The sequence below is a fragment of the Saimiri boliviensis genome, chromosome 4 (genome assembly GCF_048565385.1).
Source record: "Saimiri boliviensis isolate mSaiBol1 chromosome 4, mSaiBol1.pri, whole genome shotgun sequence".
Taxonomy (NCBI): Eukaryota; Metazoa; Chordata; class Mammalia; order Primates; family Cebidae; genus Saimiri; species Saimiri boliviensis.
Genome location: NC_133452.1, coordinates 82,804,902 through 82,828,228, shown reverse-complemented (window position 1 = coordinate 82,828,228; position 23,327 = coordinate 82,804,902). Strand labels below are relative to the sequence as shown.

The following is a 23,327-nucleotide window of genomic DNA, read 5'->3' as shown; positions in this document are numbered from 1 at the left end:
TAGAGTCTTGCAATGTTTCCTAAAGCCTAAAACTTCTTGGTTTCTCAAGTGATCCTCCTTCCTCAGCCTCCCAAATAGTTGAGATTACAGGCATGCATCACTGTACTTTCTTACTGTTTTAATATTCTATATATTGTTGATTTAAAATGCATTTTACCTTTTCCTTTAATAGATTCTGGGAGTTCTGATGAACCTGCAGTCAGGTAGGATTTTACAGATTTAAAAAATTATGTTAACTAAGAAAATATAGATGGAAGAAACTAGTATCTGTCGAGTGTTGTATTCTGGGCTAACCACTCTATTATGTGCTATGCATTTATCTCATAAAGCCATCACAACATCTGTGTTCTTATAACCTACTGTTTATTAAACAGGCAACTGTGGTTTAGAGAGGTTAATTGGATCATGATCCCATAGTTCACAAAGTAGCTGACCCACACAGTTTGACCATCAGCCTATCTGGCTTTGAAATCTTTTCTTTTACTCCTCAATACAGACTGATAGAGATATCTGTGTAGCACTTTGATCAATGTATACGTCTGAATAAGATTAGTCAGATTAATTTTAATTAATGTCTAAATTAATGAGTTTAAATAAGTTAAACTCTCATTTTAGGTCACTGTTAGAAATGAGGTTAGTCATTGAGTTTGTCCTAATAAATCTGACAATTTTTATGGTAACCAGCATCTTTTTTTTTTTTTTTCTTTTTTTTTAATTAACCATCAAAGCTTTTAGGGCAGAGTAAAGGTTTGGCCATAGGACTGGAAATTTTACAAAACCAAGATTTGGCAAGTCTTAGAGAGAAATTATTTAACTTCCCAGTTTTGTTTTCCCTGTAGGCTAGTATTTCTGCCTACTTCCATAATGCTTTTTTATTTTTATTTTTTCTTTTTCCATGACTTTTCTTCCTTGGCATTTCTTTTGTTATGTTTTCAAGTTCTGCTGGCTATGTACTCTCAATTTTCCTACAGACAGAACCAAAAGCACATAGAATTACAGAAATTTAAGGAATCTAAGGACTAATTAAAATATCTTCTAGTACTTCAATCTTTGTTGAACGTTCTGGTCAAATGATTTTCTAGATAGAGAACTTGAGATTCAAAGAGATTAGAATGCTTTTTTTTGGACATAAGGCATAGTAGAAATGAGATTTGAACCCATTTTAAAGCCCAATACTCTTCCTTCTTTTTTTTATTCCATTGGTAGATTGTTGTTGTTTGTTGTTGTTGTGGCTGTTTTTTGACACACAGTTTTGCTCCTGTTGCCAGACTGGAGTGCAACAGCACAATCTTGGCTCACCGCAACCTTCGCCTCCCGGGTTCAAGTGATTCTCCAGCCTCAGTCTCCTGAGTATCTGGGATTACAAGCATGTGCCACCAGGCCTGGATAATTTTGTATTTGTAGTAGAGACGAGGTTTCTCCATGTTGGTCAGGCTGGTCTCAAACTCCTGACCTTAGGTGATCTGCCTGCCTTGGCCTCCCAAACTGCTGGGATTACAGGTATGAGCCACCACACCTGGCCTGGCATGTGTTTTAATAATACAAAGGGGGAGTGGGTCTGGTGTACCCACTGGATAGAATGAGAAGGGAATTAGCTCGTGAACCCAATGAAAATGGCTAAGAATGGAATGAGCAGGGGAAGGCCAAGTTTGAAGAGAAACGAGACACTGGATATGGATTATTCAATAAGAGAGTAGAATACTGGGGTTTATGACAAGCCTGATAAATTGTAAAGATGAAGGACACAAGATACTGGGAATTATCTACAAAGGCACACTAAAATACAGAGTTTAAGGAAACTCTAAACAGATTGCTGTGCTCTTTTTAAATCAAGAACTGACAAACTTGATTTTTGCTGTAAGATGCTAAAACATTTGGAGACACTGGGAGGAGTCTCTACAGCAGACAGAAATGTGGTATCATCTAATTCCATCCTGACTTACAGAGGGGTGGCTTAGAGCCCCTTGAGTACTGATGGGCTGGAGATTGCTGAACTACATAGATCTGTGGCCCAGGGCAGGTGTCTCCTCATCTCTGCCTCTTTTCCCAATTCACTGATGTCCTCCCCATAGCCATGCAAGCTGGGTCAGGGGCATCACTGGCTGTCAAATCAGTCTTGAAGTTCAGCTGGGTAGTTGGAGGTGTGTCTGTTCTGGTAGTTAGTAGAGACTCCAGTTAGGTTGTTATTCAGGAGCGGGGATACAGAGTGTTCCCACTCCTGGTCATCTGAGGCCATCCTTTCAGGAATCTGTGCTTTCATAGACTGAAGATTTGAAGATTATTGGAAACTGCCATGGAGCCCTGCATAGGTGGAATCTGGAAGTGGAAACCCATAGGAATTAAAGATATTTAGGTAGTACTTAGGGAAAAAGAGGTACAAATGCCAGGACTGTTTTTCCAGCAGACTCTCTCATTGGATATCCGAGTGCCTATGAAGGTTTTTAAGGGCTTACTAGTTTATGTGGACCTGAAAAAGGTAGGACCTATAGAGTGAAAATAATTGGATTTTTGTAATTGTTAATGTTATTTTTATACATTTTGTACTTTTAGCTCTTACATATTTTAAATACAGCAGGGGATTCTCTGCACTCTTTTAGGACAAAGGAAAGCACTGGGACCTTCTTAAGTGGTTTTTATGCTGGGGAATCAAAACTGCCACTTTGAAGTGACACAGATTAGTCTTTTAACCAGAGATAGATAATGGACAAGGGACAGTGGATCTTTCTACCTTGTTTTGGGTCATAAGGTTCCTTCCAGTTTAGGTGACAAAAGTTATGTCATCCATTAACTGAATTTCACGTTCTGCTTCAGGACAGATAATTTGTGCGGGTAAATTATTGTCAAGCTCTGTCAATATATTGGCTGTCAGTATTTGTTACGAAGCTCAAGGTCAGTTTTCATTGAGTATTTTATAGATTTGGACAGCTGGAGGCAGAAATAGGTAACCAAAATCTATTTTTAGAACAGAGGCCATATATTAATTGTATCAAGAAATGTTATTTGATATTCAGATGGCTGACCTTCCCCAGGCTGTGTTTTTGTTTTTTGGAGGGGGAAGCTGCATATGAATTGGCAGATAAAAATTTGTAAAAAAGAAAAAAGAAAGTTGCTCATTTTTATTGTATATTTTTGCTCTAAAGCATTTTCCAGTAACTGTGTGTGGATTCATGCCCTAAACCAGACAATGAAGACTTGATTTACTACCAAGGTAAAGTGGTCTCTTGTAAAATTTTGTTTCAGTCAACTTTTGCATAGTATTTACTTTTAAAATTTAGCAGTGGTTTTATCTATTGTTTTATGATGGTTATGGAAAGTTGGTCAGAGAAAACCATAGACATATGGCTAGTTGATTTAAAAATTTTATTTAATGTTGACAACTAACAGAATTCTGATGAGTACTGTGACAGGGTGTGGGCTGAACAAAAATGAACTAGAAGACACATAGCAACAGAAAAATCACATTAGGAAATGCTTTCCTCAATAGAGAAAATATGAAATTTGGTTAAGGTTTAATTAGATACATTTTAACACTTTGACTTTTAAATCATACTAGTGTGACATCTATATTTTTGCCAGTACAAATCTTCAGTGGGCCAAATTACTTGTGGTAAGCATGGACTCTCCCTGGCACCTTTTAGTTGAAAAACTACAATAAATAGCATATAGCTGTTTTCCTTGAACACTTATTATTTGGGTATTATATACTTGGTAGGATTGTTCCTCTACTTATATTATTGGTTCTGTAGTGAGAATAAAACATTAAAAATTGTAGGAAAAATAGCTGGGTGTGGTGATATACACCTATAGTCCCAGCTACTTGGGAGTTTGAGGTTGCCTGAGCCCAGGAGTTTGAGAACCACCTGGGCAGCATAACAAGGCTGCATCCAATTTATTTATTTATTTTTAATAATTATACTAAGTTCTGGGGTACATATGCAGAACGCCCAGGTTTGTTACATAGGTATACATGTGGTATGGTAGTTTGCTGCATCCATCCCCATCATCTACATTAGGTATTTCTCCTAATGTTATTCCTCCCCAATCCCTCCACCCCCTGCTATGCCACCCTTACCCCCTCTCCTCCCGACAGGCCCCAGTTTGTGATGTTCCCCTCCCTGTGTCCCTGTGTTCGTATTGTTCAACACCCACTTATAAGTGAGAACATGCAGTGTTTGGTTTTCTGAGAATGATGGTTTCCAGTTAAATCCATGTGCCTGCAGAGGACATATCCTTTTTTATGGCTGCATAGTATTCCATGGTGTACATGTGCAACATTTTCTTTATCCAGTCTATCATTGATGGGCATTTGGGTTGGTTCCTAGTCTTTACTATTGTAAACAGTGCCACAATAAACGTGTGTGCATATGTCTTTATAATAGAATGATTTATAATCCTTTGGGTATATACACCCAGTAACAGGATAGCTGGGTCAAATGATATTTCTAGTTCTATATCCTTGAGGTATTGCCACACTGTCTTTGACAGTGGCTGAACTAATTTACACTCCTGCCAACAGTGTGAATGCATTCCTCTTTCTCCACATCCTCTCCAGCATCTGTTGTCTCCTGATTTTTTAATGATCACCATTCTAACTGGCATGAGATGGTATCTCAATGTGACTTCAATTTGTATTTCTCTAATGAACAGTGACGATGAGCTTTTTTTCATGTTTGTTGGCTGCATAAATGTCTTCTTTTGAGAAGTGTCTGTTCATATTTTTTGCCCATGGGGTTGCTTTTTCTTATAAATTTATTTCATTTCTTTCTAGATTCTGGATATTAGCCCTTTGTCAGATGGGTAATTGCAAAAATTTTTCCCCATTCTGTTGGCTGCCAGTTTATTCTAATGATTGATTCTTTTGCTGTGCAGAAGCTCTGAAGTTTAATTAGATCCCACTTGTCTATTTTGGCTTTTGTTGCCATTGCTTTTGGTGTTTTAGTCATGAAGTTTTTGCCTATGCCTATGTCCTGAATGGTATTGCCTAGATTTTCTTCTAGGGTTTTTATGTTGTTAGGTCATAGGTTTAAATGTTTAATCCATCTGGAGTTAATTTGTGTATAAGGTGTAAGTAAGGGATGCAGTTTCAGCTTTCTGCAGATGGCTAACCAGTTTTCCCAACACCATTTATTAAATAGGGAATCCTTTCCCCATTGCTTTTGTTAGGTTTGTCAAAGACCAGATGGCTGTAGATGTGTGGCATTACTTCTGAGGCCTCTCTTCTACTCCATTGGTCTATCTCTGTTTTGGTATCAGAACCATGCTGTTTTGATTACTGTAGCCTTTTAGTATAGTTTGAAGCCAGGTAGCATACTGCCTCTAGCTTTTTTTTGTTGTTGTTGTTGTTGGTTTTTTTGCTTAGGATTGTCTTCTCTATGCGGGGGCTCTCTTTTGGTTATATATGAAGTTTAAGGTGGTTTTTTTCCAATTTTGTGAAGACAGTCAATGGTAGCTTGATGGGATAGCATTGAATGTATAAATTACAAAATGGCAGTATGGCCATTTTGACTATATTGATTCTTCCTAACCATGAGCATGGAATGTTTTTCCATCTGTTTGTTTCCTTTCTTCTTTCAGCAATGGTTTGTAAGTCTCCAAGAGGTCCTTTCATTCCTTGTTACATGTATTCCTAAATATTTTACTCTCTTTATAGCAATTGTGAATGGGAGTTCACTCATGATTTTGTTGGCTGGCTGTTACTGGTGTACAGAAATGCTTGTGATTTTTGCCCATTGATTTTGTATCCTGAGACTTTGCTGAATTTGCTTATCAGCTTAAGGAGATTTTGGGCTGAGATGATGGGGTCTTCTAAATATACAATCATGTCATCTGCAAATAGAGACAATTTGACTTCTTCTTTTTCTAGTTGAATACCCTTTACTTCTTTTTCTTGCCTGATTTCCCTGACCGGATTTTCCAATACTATGTTGAGTAGGAGTGGTGAGAGAGGGCATATTTGTCTTGTGCCGGTTTTCAAACAGAATGTTTCCAGTTTTTGCCCATACACTATGTTATTGTCTGTGGGTTTATCAAAAATAGCTTTTATTTTGAGATACCTTCATCAATACCTAGTTTTGTGAGTTTTTAGCATAAAGGGCTGAATTTTGTAGAAGACGTTCTCTGAATCTATTAAGATAATCATGGTTTTTGTCTCAGTCCTGTTTATGTGCTGGATTATGTTTATAGATTTGCATATGTTGAACCAGCCTTGCATTTCAGGGATGAAGCTGACTTGATCATGATGGAGCTTCTTGATGTGCTGTTGGATTCAGTTTGCCAGTATTTTATTGAGGATTTTCCCATTAACATTCATCATGGATATAGGCCTGAAATTTTCTTTTTTAGTTGTATCTCTGTCAGATTTTGGTATCAGGATGACGTTGGTCTCATAAAATGAGTTAGGTGGGATTCTCTCTTTTTGTATTGTTTTGAATAGTTTCAGAAGGAATGGTACCATTTCCTCTTTTTACCTATGGTAAAATTCAGTTGTGAACTTGTCTGGTCCTGGACTTTTGTTTGGTAGGCTATTAATTGCTGCCTCAATTTCAGACCTTATTATTGGTCTATTCAGGGATTTAACTTCTTCCTGGTTTAGTCTTGGGGGGTGTATGTGTCCAGGGATTTATCCATATTATCTAGATTTACTGGTTTATCTGCAAGAGGTATTTGTAGTAATCTCTGATGATAGTTTGTATTTCTGTGGGATCAGTGGTGATATCCCCTTTATCACTTTTTTCTGCATCTATTCTTCTCCCTTTTTTATTAGTCTGGCTAGTGGTCTGTTTTGATCTTTTCAAAAAACCACCTCCTGAGTTCATTGATCTTTTTTTTAAGGGTTTTTTGTCTCTATCTCCTTCAGTTCTGCTCTGAACTTAGTTATTTCTTCTGCTAGCTTTTAAATTTGTTTGATCTTGCTCCTCTAGTTCAGTAGAGCAGATCTAAAAGAAAGTGTCCCAACCTCACTCCCCGCTACCACTTTCAGGTTTTTTTTTTCTTTATCTGTATACTTATTTTTTTTTTTACCTGAATTAAAAATTCCATTCCTAGTTTTTAAAAAATGTAATCACATTTGTTTTTAAAAATAAACTTTGGATCACTACCATAAATAGAGAATTAACACTTGCCCCAAATAGATGATCTTTTAAAAAAATAAATAAAACTAGGAGCTTGAAACCCATTCTCATTGTTACAAAGGGAGGCTAGTGGCTGTTAGGTACTGAAAGCAAGCTAGGACCCAACTGAGACTTTCTCAGGGACATAATCAAAAGGACTAAATGAGAAATGAAAAACAGGCCAGGTGCAATGGCTCACACTTGTAATCTCAGCATTTTGGGAGGCTGAGGAAGGAAGATGAGCCCAGGAGTTCAAGACCAGCCTGGCCAACATGGTGAAATCCTGTTTCTACTAAAAAGACAAAAATTAGCTGGGTGTGGTACCGAGTGTCTGTAATCCAAGCTACATGGGAGGCTGAGGCAGGAAAATTGCTTGAATCTGGGAGGCGGAAGTTGTAATGAGCCAAGATAGCACCACTGCACTCCAGACTGGGTGACAGAGTGAGACTCTATCTCAAAAAAGAAAAAAGAAATAAACACTCGTCTGTCATTGAATGTGTTTGCACATAACCTAAAACCATTTCAGGCACAACTGAACCCCACATTGCAGGCAGCCCTGATTTAAAGCATTAAGGTTGCCTATAGCTAATGAGAGCTCCTAAGCTGCTCAAGTCGATGTGGCAGTCAGTAGAGCAGAGACTACAAGCACCAACCCTAGAGTCTGCTAGGGTTCAAATCTCAGTTCTGCTGCTTGCCAGCAGTGACCCTGGGTAAGTCTCTAAACCTCTCTGGCCTCAGTTTCTGGTGCAGTAAATAGTACCTTTACAGGTGTATTGTAGATAAGGCACTTTGCACAGTGGGCGCTCTGTAAGCTGTAGCCACCATCATCACTGAAAGCAAATCTCACCTGCCCTGTTGGTGCCTTGTCAGCCTTCATCAGCTTTCAAGTCTCCTCCTTCTTGGCTTTGGCTTTCTGCAGCTCTGCTGTGCTTTTGTGGTGCCTGCTGATGTCCCCGCTATAGGAGGAGGAGCTGCTGAGCTGTCTGGAAAAGGACAGGGATGTCAACTGCACAGGCACACATGTAAACATATATATAGACATGTCATTCCCCAGGGTTATAGGTCCCCAGAGAAAGGGAATGGCTCAGGCAGGAATGAGGCCTGTGGAAAACACAATCTGTTATGATCTCTGGGGGTCTGCAAAAAGCTCATGACCACTGATACATAAAAAGTGCATGCTTTTTTTTTTTAATCAATTCTAATTGGTCTCAAATAAAAGATAAAACAGAAAGGGCACATCTTAGATAATCTTTCAAACATGAAAAAGTTTCAAAATACGAAACATGATGAAAAAATAGGGCAAAGTACCTAGTTAATTCAATTTTCTTGTCTTACAAGAAAATTGTTGTTGGTGGAGGTTGGTGTGGAATCTTGCCCTGGCTTCTCCTTCATGCAAGCATGTTACTCAGAAAGCACTTTTTGGCTGGCTGCAGTGGCTCACACCTGTAAACCTAGCACTTTGGAAGGCCAAGGCAGGTAGATCACTGGTGGCCAGGAGTTCAAGAACAGCCCGGCCAACAGGTAAAACCCTGTCTCTACTAAAAATACAAAAATTAGGCAGGCATGGTGGCAGGCACCTGTAGTCCCAACTACTAGGGAGATTGAGGCAGAAAAATCGCTTGAATCCAGGAGGCAGAAGTTGCAGTGAGCCATGATTGTGTCACTGAACTCCAGCCTCAGCGACAGAGTGAGACCCTGTCTCCAAGGAAAAAAAAAAAAAGGACTTTCTGTACATCAGTGGTCATTATCTTTATGCAGACCCCAGAGAACATCAGACTGTCTTGCCCACAGTTTTGTTTTCAGTGGCTGAGTTGGTGCCACTGCATACTGAACTCCAACCTGCGCAAGAGGGAGACTCCATCTCAAAAAAAAAGAAAAGAAATTGTGGAGACCATATAAAACATAGATGTGGCTCTTTGCTGTGGAACTTTCTATGCCTTCCTCTACCTACTTATCTCCTGAACAAGATTACAAGCTACCTGAAGTCAAGAGCCCCATGTATTCATCACTGCACCCCCAAAACTGTGTCCCCTGAAAACACTTCCTGAAGGCCAAAGAAACCTCCAGCACCTCTCCTCTTTGATCTAGGGCCTGGGGCTGGGTAACCTTTCCTTGCCCATGAGATCTGTGCAAAGGTCTTTAGTTAAGGCCAAGTGAGGTGGCAGTGGCCCTCAAATCCAAAAGCAAGTGTGGGTTTTCAGGGAGCAGCAGAGGGAAGAATCAGAATCAACTCTGGATGAAATCTAGAATTCAGGTGGGGAGCTGGGCCTTCCTGCTTCATGACCTAGGATTTCACAAATCCAAGCTAGCATCTTGGATGAAAATCTTAAATCCTTCTGCACTTATGCACTGTCTGGAATCTCCCAATAGAATGCAGGCTGCGTAAGATGATAACAACGGCAAAAATGACACGTACCAAGGCACAGTGCTAGGCCACATCATCTTTGCCCTCTTCTGACCCCTATAGCAACTGCAGGTCCACCATCCTTTCTCAAATCCCCAAGATCCGGTATGCTTAGGTTCTGACTTTGTCAATGTTTGTTGTTCTTTTGCTGTTTCTTTGTTTTTGCTTTTTTGAGACAGAGTCTCACTCTGTTGTACAGGCTGGAGTGCCATGGTGCAATCTCAGCTCACTGCAACCTCTGCCTCCTGGGTTCAAATGATTCTTGTGCCTCAGCCTTCTGAGTGTCTAGAATTTACAGGTGCCTGCCACCATGCCTGGCTAATTTTTCTATCTTTAGTAGAGACAGGGTTTCACCATGTTGGCCAGACTGGTCTTGAACTCCTGTCTTCAGGTGATCTACCCACCTGAGCCTCCGAAAGTGCTGGGATTACAGGTGTGAGCCACCATGCCCAGCCAACTTAGCCAGTTTTTAAAAGCTAGCATGATTAGCATACTGCATATGCTGTAAATCCCCAGGGATCTAAGGAAGCCCTCTATAATCAAACAGGAGGATGCTTCCTTTTTTGTAGAGATAGGATCTTGCTATATTGCCCATGGTGGTCTCAAATTCCTGGCCTCAAGTGATCCTCTTGCCACGACCTCCCAAAGTGCTGAGATTACAAGCATGAACCTCCATTCCTATCCTTGAGATAGTTTTATATTGAATGGTGCTTCACAAAGACTGAACATTCCAGGTCCCCCCGAGTGATGTATGCAAAGACCCACACCATGTAGGGAACTCGAGTGTCAGAAGTATGGGCAGATGGTGAAATCATGAGGCCTGTATGAGTCACACTACCTCCCCCAACTTACCTCTGTAGTTGCTTCCCCATACTGTCTGTCACCAACATGCCATTCTCCATTTGCTTTGCTTCCTTCCCTGGACTGCTGATGCCCGTGACCCCTGGCAAAAAAGAGACAAAGAAGGGGAGGGGAGCTATATGAGCCAGATGCTAAAACCAAGGGCAAGAAAAACTGGCCACTTACGGGAGGAGATGGTAGAGCAATGGACAGCCAGGATGCTCTGAAAGTAGACCTGCTCTGCAGAGGCCGTAAACAGGCTGTTTGGTTGAGGGCCAGGTGGTATCTGGAGTTCAGTCCTTTGGGGCAGGAACAGTGCTTTGCAGCTATGCAGAGTGCTCCATTCACTGAGGGCCCTGGGCCCGAGCAAGCATCCTGTACCAGCAGTGATGGGTAAAACCCAGCCCAGATAACAGTATCTCTGCTGTGTTAAGCTCACTTTCCCAGGACCAGGATGCAAGGAGCTGCAGGAGGAAAGGGCATAGCCCCCTGGTTCCCAAGCACTGCAAGAAGAGGTGATATTCAAAATAGATAATCAGTTTGACAAGGGCATTATCCACCAGGCAGAGGCCCAGGGACCCCTGTAGTGCCAGGAATTAACCCTTTAGTGCCCATATCACAGAGAGCTCCCAAGAGTTCATTGTAAAAGGTACCTGGGGCACAGGCTGTTTCCACAGTAATAAGCAAGTATTTCAACATTTGAACAATTGGAGAACCTAGTTCTGCCAATGACAAGATGAGCTTTGAAGTGGGCCCTTCCCCGGTTGAATCTTTAGATGAGACCCCGGCCCTGGCAGATGCCTTAGCTGCAGACTTAGGGAAGGACCCTGATAAGGACATTGAGGGACAGGACAGCTGGATATCTGCCCCGATCCCAGGAAGAATCCACCCAGCATCAACAATAATCACCAGAACATCAACAATGACAATGGCAGCCAACATTTATCAAGGGCGCTTGGACACTGTGCTGTGTTGAAACAGATCACGTCTCTTTCCTGGTTCATAATACCTCAGTGATGATGACGACTACAGCCCCGACTCTGCACTGGCTGCCTCATTCTTTGGTGCCAGGAGAGAAAGCAGCACAATGTAAGGCAAGAAAGGACTGACCCCAGGAGAGGTGGGAGAGGACCCAGGATGGGAGATACAAAAGGGATAAATATGCAGTCAGCAGTATGGTCAGGGTGACTGTGGAAACATGCTCAGGTGACACAAACAAAAGCAGAACTCAAAAATGCAGGGTCTCACAGAAATAGCCACAGGGAGGCATGGACATGCCTGGAAGGCAAGTGGGGGCTGCAGATCATTCCTGGACTTGGGGAGGCACTCTGCACCAAAGATTCTCAATTTTGGTTGCAAGTGAATCACAGCGGGCTTTATAAATGAGCAGGTGGCAGTCAGGCATGGTGGCTCACACCTGTAATCCCAGCCCTTTCAAGGCCAAAGTGGGCAGATCACTTGAGGCCAAGAGTTCGAGACCAGCCTGGCCAACATGGCAGGCTAAGGCATTTGTGCCAGGATGGAAACCAGTGTCTTCTGCTTCCTGCATTAAGCAAGTCTTGTAAGAAAAAAAAAAAAAAGTGAGCTGAGCTGAATGGCACGCTTGGTGCCATAGTTGATCTCCATGATGGTGCTGCTTCCTCATGTTATCACCAACTGGTCACAAAGTATGGACTGTAAGTGTCCCATGGAACACATGTCAAGTGTGGTTAGACCATAGATATGGCATGGTCTAAACACACTCTAAAATTTATTTATTTTGGGCTGGGTATGGTGGCTCACACCAGTAATCCCAGCACTTTGGAAGTCTGAGGTAGGTGGATCACTTGAGGCCAGGAGCTCCAGACCAGTCTGGCAAAACCCTGCTTTGTTTAAAAAAATAAAAAAATTAGCTGGGCATGGTGATGCATGCCTATAATCCCAGCTACTCAGGAGGCTGAGACATGAGAATCCTTTTAACCTGGGAGACAGAGGTTGCAGTGAGCCAAAATTGAGCCACTGCACTCTGGCCTGGGCAACAGACCAAGACCCTGTCTAATAAATAAATAAATAAATAAATAAATAAAAATAAAAAATAAAAAGAATTTTTAAAAGTACACTTTTATTTTCTTTCCCCACTAGAATGTCAGTTCCAGGTGGGCTGCTGTATCCTTAGTACATGAAACAATGCACAGCAGGTGCTGAACAAATACTTGTTATGCACTGTAGGAAAAAAAAAATCATTAAGATATAAAAGTATATTGTCTTCTCTTCCATCAGTTCCTCTCCTCCAAAGTGACAGTTTCGTGCATGCTTTTAGAAGAAAATGTATAAGCATATAGGGTTTTAATAAATATTTTGAGATTTAAATGGGATCATAGTGTACATAGAGTTCTCTGTGTAGTTAATAATATTATCATCTGGGTTCATTCTGTTTTTTTTTTTCCTCCCAGTTTTGGTTTTGAAATGGGGTCACGCTCTGTCCCCCAGGCTGAAGTACAGTAGTGTGATTGTAGCTCACTACAGCCTCGAACTCCTGGGCTCAAGCAATCCTCCTGCTTTAGGTTCCCAAGTAGCTGGGACTGCAGGTGCATCACTGCCATGCCTGGCTTCATTTGTGTTCATGATACATGGTTGTCTGGCATGTGGATATACCCTCCTGGCATTACCTTTTCTCCAATTCATTGCAAAAACAGGTTGTTCCCTGTTTTTCACTATCATGATCCATGCTACACTGAGTGTTCTGGTGCCTGTCCTGGGGTACGGTGACAGATCTATCCCTGCCTAGCTGGCTTTGAAAAGTTTAAAGACAACAGTGCAGGCTGGAAACAGTGGCTCACACCTGTAATCTCAGCACTTTGGGAGGCAGAGGCGGGGGTGGATCACCTGAGGTCAGGAGTTCGAGACGAGCCTGACCAAAATGATGAAACGAGCCTGACCAAAATGATGAAGCCTTGTCTTTTCTAAAAACACAAAATTAGCCAGGTGTGGCAGATGTCTGTAATCGCAGCTACTCGGGAGGCTGAGGCAGGAGAATCACTAGAACCCAGGAAGCGGAGGTTGCAGTGACCTGAGATCATGGCACTGCACTCCAGCCTGGGCAACAAGAGCAAAACTCCATCTCAAAAAACAAACAAACAAAAAACAAACAAACAGTGCAACTTACCATTTTGCAAAGCTGGCCACTTATCAGGAGACCATATACAGATGGATTATGGAAATTCCCTTTTAAGCACAGTTAAAAACAGTTAATGGTGAAGGATGACTTCAGATGATGCCCCATGTCTTTTCTGTCTTTTTATTATTAACTGTGTCATTCTTTTTGTAATGTTATGCTCATTACAACTATTCCTTCCTGGTCAGGTTAACAAATTTTTCTGTGAAGCAGTGTTGAACATTTTTATAAATATGAAACTTATCTGTTAAACTACCACTTGCTTCATGTTAGCTGAGTTGCAGGTGGAATGTTTAAGGAAGTTCTAGCCTTTTCAGCATTTGTGAAAGCATGCTCATGCTCACACTGAATTTTCTCAGGCTTACCTTAAGTCTCTCAGAGTCTGGACCTGCAGGAGAGATGGTATTCAAATTCAAGCCTGCATCAGAATCACCTGGATAGCTTAATATAAGCTTAATATATTTGGTTGGTGGGTTGGTTGGTTGATTGAGATGGAGTATCACTCTGTTTCCCAAGCTGGAGTGCTGTGGCATGATCTTGGCTCACTGCATCCTCCGCCTCCTGGGTTAAAGCGATTCTTCCACCTTAGCCTTTGAGTAGCTGGGATTACCGGCATGCAACACCACACCTAGCTAATTTAAAAAATATTTTTAGTACAGATGGTGTTTCACCATATTGGCCGGGCTGGTCTCAAACTCCTGACCTCAGGTGATCCACTTGCCTTGGCCTCCCAAAGTGCTGGGATTACAGGCATGAGCCACTCTGTTGGCTGATAGCTTGTTACTATTAAACACAGCTTTCTGGGACCCACTCAGATTTTCAGTTTAGTAGGTCTAGGTGCACCTGAGTATCTGCATTCCTAACACATCCTCAGGTACTGCTGCTGCTGGTTCAGGTCAACATGTAGAGACACACTGGAGTTGATCCTCACTACACAAAGTGTGGTCCATGGACCAGCAGCCATGGCATCACCTGGTGCTTATTAACAGTGCAGAATTTTAGGCCTTAGCCCAGAACTACTGAAACAGAATTTGAATTGTAACTAGTTCTCTAGGTAGTGTGTATGGACATGAAAGTTTAAGAGACACTGGAAGAAAGTAGGAGTAAGAAACTTTTCTGGAAACTTTCAGCATTCCAGGACATATGGTCTTTGTCACAAATACCTGTCTCTTCCCATGTAGTGGAAAAGCAGCCTTAGATAATATGGAAATTAATGAGTGGTGACTGTGTTCCTGTAAAAATGTATTTAGAAACAATAAAATTTAAATTTTACAGAATTAGCATCTGTCATGTAATATTATTTTGATTTTCCGCCATTAAAAATATGAAATCTGGCTGGGCGCTGTGGCTCATGCCTTTGAGAATCACTTTGAGAAGCTGAGGCGAGATGCTTCAGGCTAGGAGTTTGAGACCAGCCTGGCCAACATGGTGAAACCTGGTCTGTACTAAAAACAAAAAAAAATTAGCTGGGCGTGGGGTATGTACCTGTGGTCATGGCTACTCAGGAGGCTGAGGCAGGAGGATCACTTGAACCCAAAAGGTGGAAGTTGCAGTGAGCCAGGATCATGCCACTGCACTCCTGACTGGTTAAAAGAGTGAGACGCTGTGCCCCACAAAAAAATTAGCTGGGTGCAGTGGAGCATGACAGTCATCCCAGCTTCTTGGGAGGCTGAGGCACGGGATCGTTTTAACCTGGGAGGTGGAGGTTGTGTTGAGCCAAGGTCATACCACTGCACTCCAGCCTGGGCAAAAGAGCAAGACTCTGTCTCCAAAAAATTAAACAATGAAATTCATGCTGAGCTCATGAGCCATATGTGGACCTCAGTCCATTTTTGGTCAGCCGCTGGCTCAGAGGAATGTTCTTCTGAAAGTCAGGTCACCTGCCACATTCTACTGCCAGCTCACAGTGTGACCCTGAAGCCGGTTAGCTCACATCCTTGGCTCTAGATTTTGTGATAAGGAAAATGAAGGGGTTAGATCTCAAGCATGTCAAATACTGGGCCCTTCCCTTCCTTCTCATGCACACAGCAGACACCCACAGTCATTCATGGCATTCTTTCCCACTGAGTTAGGTCCAAGCAGCCCTCCAGCTGACTGCTGCCAGTGGACTGGAGTTGAGCAAGAAATGGCATCTCATTGCTCTTCTGTGACTCTGTGTTCCCTAAGATCACTTCTAGCTCCAGTGCCCCTGCATTCTGCCTGTACATCACATTCTTCTTACACCCTAGTCCCTTAACTTTACCGTGATGCATTGATAAACTCTGTATCTTACTTCTCTTCAAAATTTGTTGTATTTTTAGTATAAATGTGGTTTCTCCATGTTGGTCAGGCTGGTCTTGAACTCCCAACCTCAGGTGATCCACCTGCCTTGGCTTCCCAAAGTGTCCAAGTGTTGGGATTACAGGCATGAGCCACAGTCCCCAGCCTCTTTTTTTTTTTTTTTTTTTTTTAAAAAGAGACGAATTCTCACTCTGTCATCCAGACTGGAGTACAATAGCCATGATTTCTGTTCACTGCAGCTTCTGCCTCCCAGGCTCAACTGATTCTCCTGCCTCAGTCTCCCAAGTAGCTGAGACTACAGGTGCAAGCTGCCTTGACCAGCTAATTTTTTATATTTTTAGTAGAGACGGGGTTTCACTGTTTTGCCCGGGCTGGTTTGATCTCCACCCATCTCGACCTCCCAAAGTGCTGGGATTACAGGCATGAGCCACCACGACCATCCTTTTTTTTAAAAAAAATTTTTTTTTTGAGATGGAGTCTCACTCTGTCACCCAGGCTGGAATGCAGTGGTGCCACCTTGGCTCACTGCAACCTCGGCCTCCCAGGTTCAAGTGATTCTCACGGCTCAGCCTCCTGTGTAGCTGAGATTAAGTACACACCACCATACCTGGCTAATTTTTAGTAGAGATGGGGTTTCACCATGTTAGCCAGGCTGGTCTTAATCTGACTTGAGGTGATCCACCCACCTCTCCCGAAGTGCTGAGATTACAGGCATGAGCCACTGTTTGTTGAACAAACCAGCCAATAGTTTGTTCTTGTACATAACTTAGTATTCAGTTGTGCAGATGCACATAATAGGTAAATCCATCTGTTCACTTGCTAATAGATGTCTGGCTTACCTCCAGTTTGGGTTATCACAAAGTAGATAAGAATGTTCCTGTATCAATCTTTTATAAACCTATGTTCTCAGCTCCCTTGGGTGGATGTCTGGGAAGGGAGTGGCTGGCTGTATAGTAACTATGCCTAACTTAAAAAAAAAAAAACAAACAAAACAAAACCAGAGTCACAAAGCATTTTATAGTCATGCCAGCAGAAACCACAATTCAAAATGGCCCTAAGCTCTAAGAGGCCATACACAAAAAAGAGAACATAAAACTATTACACACAAACCAACGAAGCATTGGGTTTCCAAACCCAAATGTAGAAGCAGGGAGATCGCTCACACCTGCTTTTTTTTTGGAGATGGAGTCTCACTCTGTCCCCCAGGCTGGACTGCAGTGGTGCCATCTCAGCTTCAAACAATTCAAGTAATTCTCGTGTCTCAGCCTCCCAGGTAGCTGGGATTACAGGTAAGTACCACCACACCCAGCTAATTTTTGTATTTTTTAGTAGAGACGGGGATTCACCATGTTGACCAGGCTGGTCTCTAACTCATGACCTCAGGTGATCCTCCCACCTCCACCTTCCAAAGTGCTTTGATTACAGGCATGAGCCACCGTGCCCTGGCACACCTGACTTTTGAGAGGAAGTCACTCAGTGGTGAATAAAGGTTGTAAAGGGGTCCATAAAGGTTGTAAAGGGGTCCAAGAAGCCATGCAGACCCCCAACCCCAGGACTCCCTCACTTGGTCCCTGAGCCTAGGAAACCCAGCAGCCCAGAGCTGCACGGGCTGCATTCCCTTCTCTGATTAACTAAAGGGATCTGGGTATAAAGGGCCACACCAGGAAATTCCAGCCTAGGACAGGGTTGTTCTTGTCATTATCTCCAGTTCCACAGGGGTTATAGGTGCCAGATCTGGCTTATGCCTCTGGGAAAATAAAGCAAACAATTCATCTATCAATGTCCCTAGGAAATGACACCCTGGTCCCACGCTGAGCATCCCTAAACACCAAGGTACTCACAGAGTCAGCCCCCTTTCAGGTGGCCTGCTTTCGAGACCAGTGAGCCATTTCTCACCACACCCTCCCTAGCAAGATGGAAATGTAGCAATGAATAAATACAACTTGTACAACTAAAACCTGCCCAGCACTTATTCAGGATTAGGGCACAGCTTATTATGACATTTATCTCACTGAAATTTCAGAAAATGCTCTGGGTAATAAATGGAAGGTTACGCCTGTAATCTCAGCACTTAGGGAGGCCAAGGTAGGTGGACTGTTTGAGCTCAGGAGCTCAAGAACAACCTGGGCAACCTGGCAAGATACCATCTCTACAAAAAAAAATTAGCCAGGTGTGGTGGCACATGCCCACAGACCCGGCTACTTGTGAGGCTGAAATGGGAGGATCACTCCAGCCTAGGCAATGGAGGCTGAGATGGCTCCACTGCACTACAGCCTGGACAAAAGAGACCCTGTGTCAAAATAAAGAAAATAGAGGCTCCCAGTGAGGCATGGAGGAACTTCATGGACAGGCCTTGAGATCCCCAGTCAGTTCTCCCTGCCTTCACTCTCATCCCTAATATCCACCTTCCCCAGGGCATCCTGGGTTGTTATAAAACAGAACTCAGCTGTGTATGGTGGATCATACCTGTAATCCCAGCTACTAGGAAGGCTGAGGCTGGAGGATATCTGGAAGTCAAGAGTTGGAGACCAGTCTGGACAACATAGTGAGACCTGTCTCTACAGAGAAAAAAAAATTCAAAAGTCCAGGCACAGTGGCTCACACCTATAATACCAGCACTTCGGGAAGCCGAGGCAGGCAGATCACCTGAGGCTGGGAGTTTGAGACCAGTCTGACCAACATGGAGAAACCCTGTCTCTACTCAAAATACAAAAACAGCTGGGTGTGGTGGTACATGCCTACAATCCCAGCTACTCGGGAGGCTGAGGCAGGAGAATCACTTGAGCCCAGGAGGCAGAGGTTGTAGTGAGCCGAGATTGCAGCATTGCACACGAGCCTGCGTGACAAAAGTGAAACTGTCTCAAAAAAAAAAAAAAAAAAATATATATATATATATATATATAAATAAAATAATAAATAAGTCAGGCATGGTGGTGCACACCTGTAATCTCAGCTACTTGGGAGGCTGAAGCATGAGACTTGCTTGAACCCAGGTGGTGGAGGTTGCAGTGAGCTGAGATGATGCCACTGTACTCTAACCTGGTGACAGAGCAACACTTTGTCTAAAAAAAAAAAAAAAAAGTATGTGTTTTGTTCCCCTTCCCGAACCCTCAGGAACTAAACATCACTAAGCACAAAAACAGCAGTTTTACCTGCTCAGTGAGTTAAAAGCCACATCAGTGAAGGAGCTTCTTGATTCAAAGTCCGTCCTCCTCCCAAGGCTCTGCCTCTCCCATGGTGTCTCCAACAACCTGCTCGCCTGGCAAGCTCCAGGGGACACAAAGGTGGGCATCCTTCTTCCAAGAAAGGAAGCCAAGCCAGGTGATCAGCAGAGGTGTTGGTGATGAGAAATGCTGAAGTTCATGCTACAAATGTGGCCTTAATAGCAGGGAGAACACTGCAGGTGAGGCTGAAGGAATCCAGGTGACAGGTGATGTTAAGGGTCAACTTGAGGGAGTTAAGGGATATCCAGATGGCTGGTAAAGTGTTATTTCTGCGTGTGTGCCTGTGAGGGTGTTTCCAGACGAGACTGGCATTTGAATTAGTGGACTCAATAAGGAAGATCCATCCTTACCCCATGTGACTGGGCACCACTCAATCAGCAGAGGGTCCAGACACAAGAAAAAGTCAGAGAAATGGTAAATTCATGTGATCGCTCTTCTGTAGCCAGGATGTCATCCTCTCCTGCCCCTGGAAATCAGAACTCCAGGCTGTCTAGCCTCTGGACTCTGGGACTGACCCCAGTCACTCCAGGTTCTCAGGTCTTTGGTTGTGGACTGAGAATTCCACCATCAGCTTCCCTGGGTCTGAGATCTTTGGACTTGGCCTGAGCCATGCTACCAGCTTCTCAGGTTCTCCAACTTGCAGATGGCCTAGCACAGGACTTCTCCATAATCACATGATCCAGTTTCCCTAGTAGATCCCCTCTCACCCTCAATCCATACATTCATCCATCATCTATCAATCATCCCTCTATCATCTATCCATCCACCTATCATGTATCCATCCACTATCCATCTATTATCTACCTATCCTCTATCTACCAATCTATCATTTATCCATCCATCCATCCATCCATCCATCCATCCATCCATCCATCCATCCATCCTACTAGTTCTGTCTCCATGTAATAAACAGGGACCCCACCTCTGCCTGCCAATGACCTTCAGCTGGGTCATGGACATGGGCCATTTCCGTACAATGCTCAGCCATGGAGGACCAAGCTTTATCTATCTCCCACAAGACAATTTCTCCCATCACCTAGACCACCCAAACAGCCACCCACCAGGGTCATGAGGTCCCCTGCTGATGTCCTAGTGGCCGGCATCATGGATGTCCCAGATTTCCACCCACCATCTGGGTCTGACTGAAGGCCTGTATCCTGGGCATCCCTGGAATAGAATGAGGAACTGAACCTGGGTCTGGGAATTTATCTGTAAGGCCAGCGGGTCTGTGGAGAATCCAGTGCACTAGGCTGGCTCTGCCACAGCTTACCATAGTAAGCTTACCCCAGAACAGGCAACAGAAACAAAAACAAGCCACCCTACTGTCCCCATGGCCACAATCCACTGCCCACATATCACTTGCAATTTCATGTTCCAGCTCGTCCAGGCTCGGGATGCGTCTTATGTCCTTGTTTAATTGGCAGTTGCTTTTCTTTCTTACTGTTACACACAATAATAATGTATCGTGCAACTGATGGTGTCTGATTTGAAGAGTTAAGGTATGTGCAGTGGAGGCCCTGAACGGATTCCCAAAAGAATGACAGAGGTGGCACAGTGGGGCACACCTTACATAGGGGGCAGAGTCTAAAATCCAGTACAGCCAAAATCACCCGTAAATGTGGCTTCTTTGGCTAAACAAACGTACATGGTCAGCTGGGTGTGTTGGACAGAAACACTTGAAACAGCAGGATCACATGGGATGCCAGATGCTCAGAAATGACAGAAAAAAGACTGACTGACTCAAGGAGGGACAGTCACATGCCATGGCAAATATCATCAACTGCCTGCTTGGGCAGCGTTTTTCTCTCTTCTTTTATTTTCTTGAAATGGAGTCTCACTCTGTCTCCCAGGCTGAAGTGCTGTGGTGTGATCTTGGCTCACTGCAACTGCTGCCTCCTGGGATCAAGTGATTCTTCTGCTTCAGCCTAGGATCCTAAGTAGCTGAAATTGCAGGCACTCACCACCATACTCAGCTAATTTTTGTATTTTAGTAGAGATGGGGTTTCACCATGTTGGCCAGGCTGGACTCAAACTCCTGACCTTGTGATCCACCCGCCTTGGCCTCCCAAAGTGCTGGGATTACAGGCGTGAGGCACCATGCCCAGCTTCTGTCTTCTTTTCTACTCAGTTGCCTTAATGACTTGTGAGATTTTACCCCATTTGACAGAAAAACAAACTGAGGCCCAGAGGAGAAGCGAGAACCACAAAGCTAGTAACAAGCAGCAATGCCAGGGCCACAGCCTGGATTCAGGCCACATGGGTGGGAAGGAGGGAACTGGGGCATTCTAGAGGACAAGGAAACACACTTACTTCCTTGACTTGGTGCATTTCTTCGTCCACTTCTTTACCAAAACAGGCATGACTTGTTCCGACATGTCCTCCTTGTTTAAGGACCAGAGGCCACTGCTCTCCAGGGGCTGGTGGTAGTCCCGGATGATCAACCTGATGCCAAGACACAAGGGAGTTAGGCAATGAGAGTCAATGAGAGGAGGAGGAGGATGGGCTCACTGATTCCACAAGCATGTCGATGCTGCGCCCCTCCCCAGCACAACTGCCCGCTGCGAACGAAGGCAGCCACATAGCTGGGGATGTCTGAATGTGGATAAACATTTGCACATATTACGAGGTTATTACAGCTCATTCTGTTGGGTCATAAAGGAAAAATGGCTTTCTTTTGGAGGCGTACATAGAAAAGATATAGGGAAAAAAGATTTAGGAGGAAAATGTCAAGATGGCTGTAATTCAATTTTTCATCATTAATTCATGTATTTATTTTTTTGTTTTTTGGAGATGGAGTCTCGCTATGTCACCTAGGTTGGAGTGCAGTAGCGTGTTCTTGGCTCACTGCAACGTCTGTCTCCTGAATTTGAGCAATTCTTCTGCCTCAGCCTCCCAAGTCTGGGACTACAGGCACATGTCACCACACCTGGCTAATTTTTTGTATTTTAGTAGAGACAGGGTTTCACCATGTTGCCCAGGCTGGTCTCAAATTCCTGAGCTCAATGAATCTGGCCCCCTCAGCTTCCCAAAATGCTGGGATTACAGGCCTCATTCATTCATTCATTCATTTGGTGACAGGGTCTCGCTTGTCACTCAGGATGGAGTGCAGTGGCATGATCACAGCTCCCTGCAGCCTCCAGCTCCTGGCCTAGAGTGATCCTCCCACCTCAGCCTCCTGAGTAGCTGGGACTTCAAGTGTGAGCCATTATGACTGGCTAATTATTTTTTATTTTTTAATTTTTGTAGAAACAGAGTCTCCCTATGTTGCCCAAGCTGATCTTGAGCTCCTGGGCTTGAACAATCCTCCCACCTTGGCCTCACAAAGTGTGTGAGATTATGGGTGTGAGATACCATGCCCTGACAACTTTTAAAAGTTTTACATTAAAAAAGGCTAATATGGGCCAGGACCAGTAGCTCATGCCTCTAATCCTAGCACTTCAGTAGGCTGAGATGGGAAAACTTCATGAGCTCAATTGGGTGACTATCTCTACAAAAAGTAAAAATAAAAAATATTACCCAGTCATAATGGCTCACACCTGTAGTCCCAGCTACTCAGGAGGCTGATGTGGGAGGACTGCTTGAGGCCAGGAGGTAGAGGCTGCGGGGAGCCATAATCGTGTCATTGCACTCCAGCCTGGGCAATAGAGCCAGAATCCCCCAAGAAAACAGGTTGAGGAAGCGGGGAAAAGGCTGACATGACAAAGAATTAGCAATAGTGAAATCTGGGTGATAAGCTTATTGAGTTTTCTTATATTAGTCTTTCCATCTGACGCTACCCAGGCTGGAGTACAGTGGTGAAATCTCAGCTCACTGTTTAACAGTGGCCTCCTGGGTTCAAGCGATTCTCCTGCCTCAACCTCCCAAGTAGCTGAGATTACAGGCACCTACCACCATTCTTGGCTAATTTTTGTATTTTTAGTGGAGACAGGGTTTCACCACATGGGCCAGGCTGGTCTCAAACTCCTGACCTCAGGTAATCCACCCACCTTGGCCTCCCAAAGTGCTGACATTACAGGTGTGAGCCACTGCACTTGGTCAGCTGAACATCTTTATAATAAAAAGTTAAGCACTTTCATTTTTTGTTTTAAAATAATTTCAAACTTATAGAAAAATTATTCAAATCATACTAAGAATTCACTCAACTCACCACTATTAACATTTTACCAAATTTACAGTAACATTCTACTTCTATCCATTCACATACACACACGCACGCACGCAAATGCATCATCTTTTTCTAAACCATTCAGACAGTTAAAGGCCTAGCTCAGTGGCTCACACCTGCAATCCCAGCACCTTGGAAGGTTGAGGTGGGT

The 23,327-nt window shown here is 43.4% G+C and overlaps 1 protein-coding gene across 1 annotated transcript in view; it reads right to left on the bottom strand.

Moving 5' to 3' along the window:
* The window catches only part of LOC104650596 (uncharacterized), a 75,502-nt gene that overhangs the window by 10,381 nt on the left and 41,794 nt on the right, over positions 1–23,327 (bottom strand). Inside the window, exons 4-8 of the mRNA XM_074397095.1 lie at positions 21,322–21,453; positions 13,873–13,895; positions 10,540–10,856; positions 10,366–10,456; positions 7,957–8,092 (exon numbers count right to left, since the gene is read on the bottom strand). Coding sequence (XP_074253196.1) covers positions 7,993–8,092; positions 10,366–10,456; positions 10,540–10,856; positions 13,873–13,895; positions 21,322–21,453 — 663 coding nt within the window. The 3' untranslated portion in view covers positions 7,957–7,992. The remainder of the gene's footprint in view (positions 1–7,956; positions 8,093–10,365; positions 10,457–10,539; positions 10,857–13,872; positions 13,896–21,321; positions 21,454–23,327) is intronic.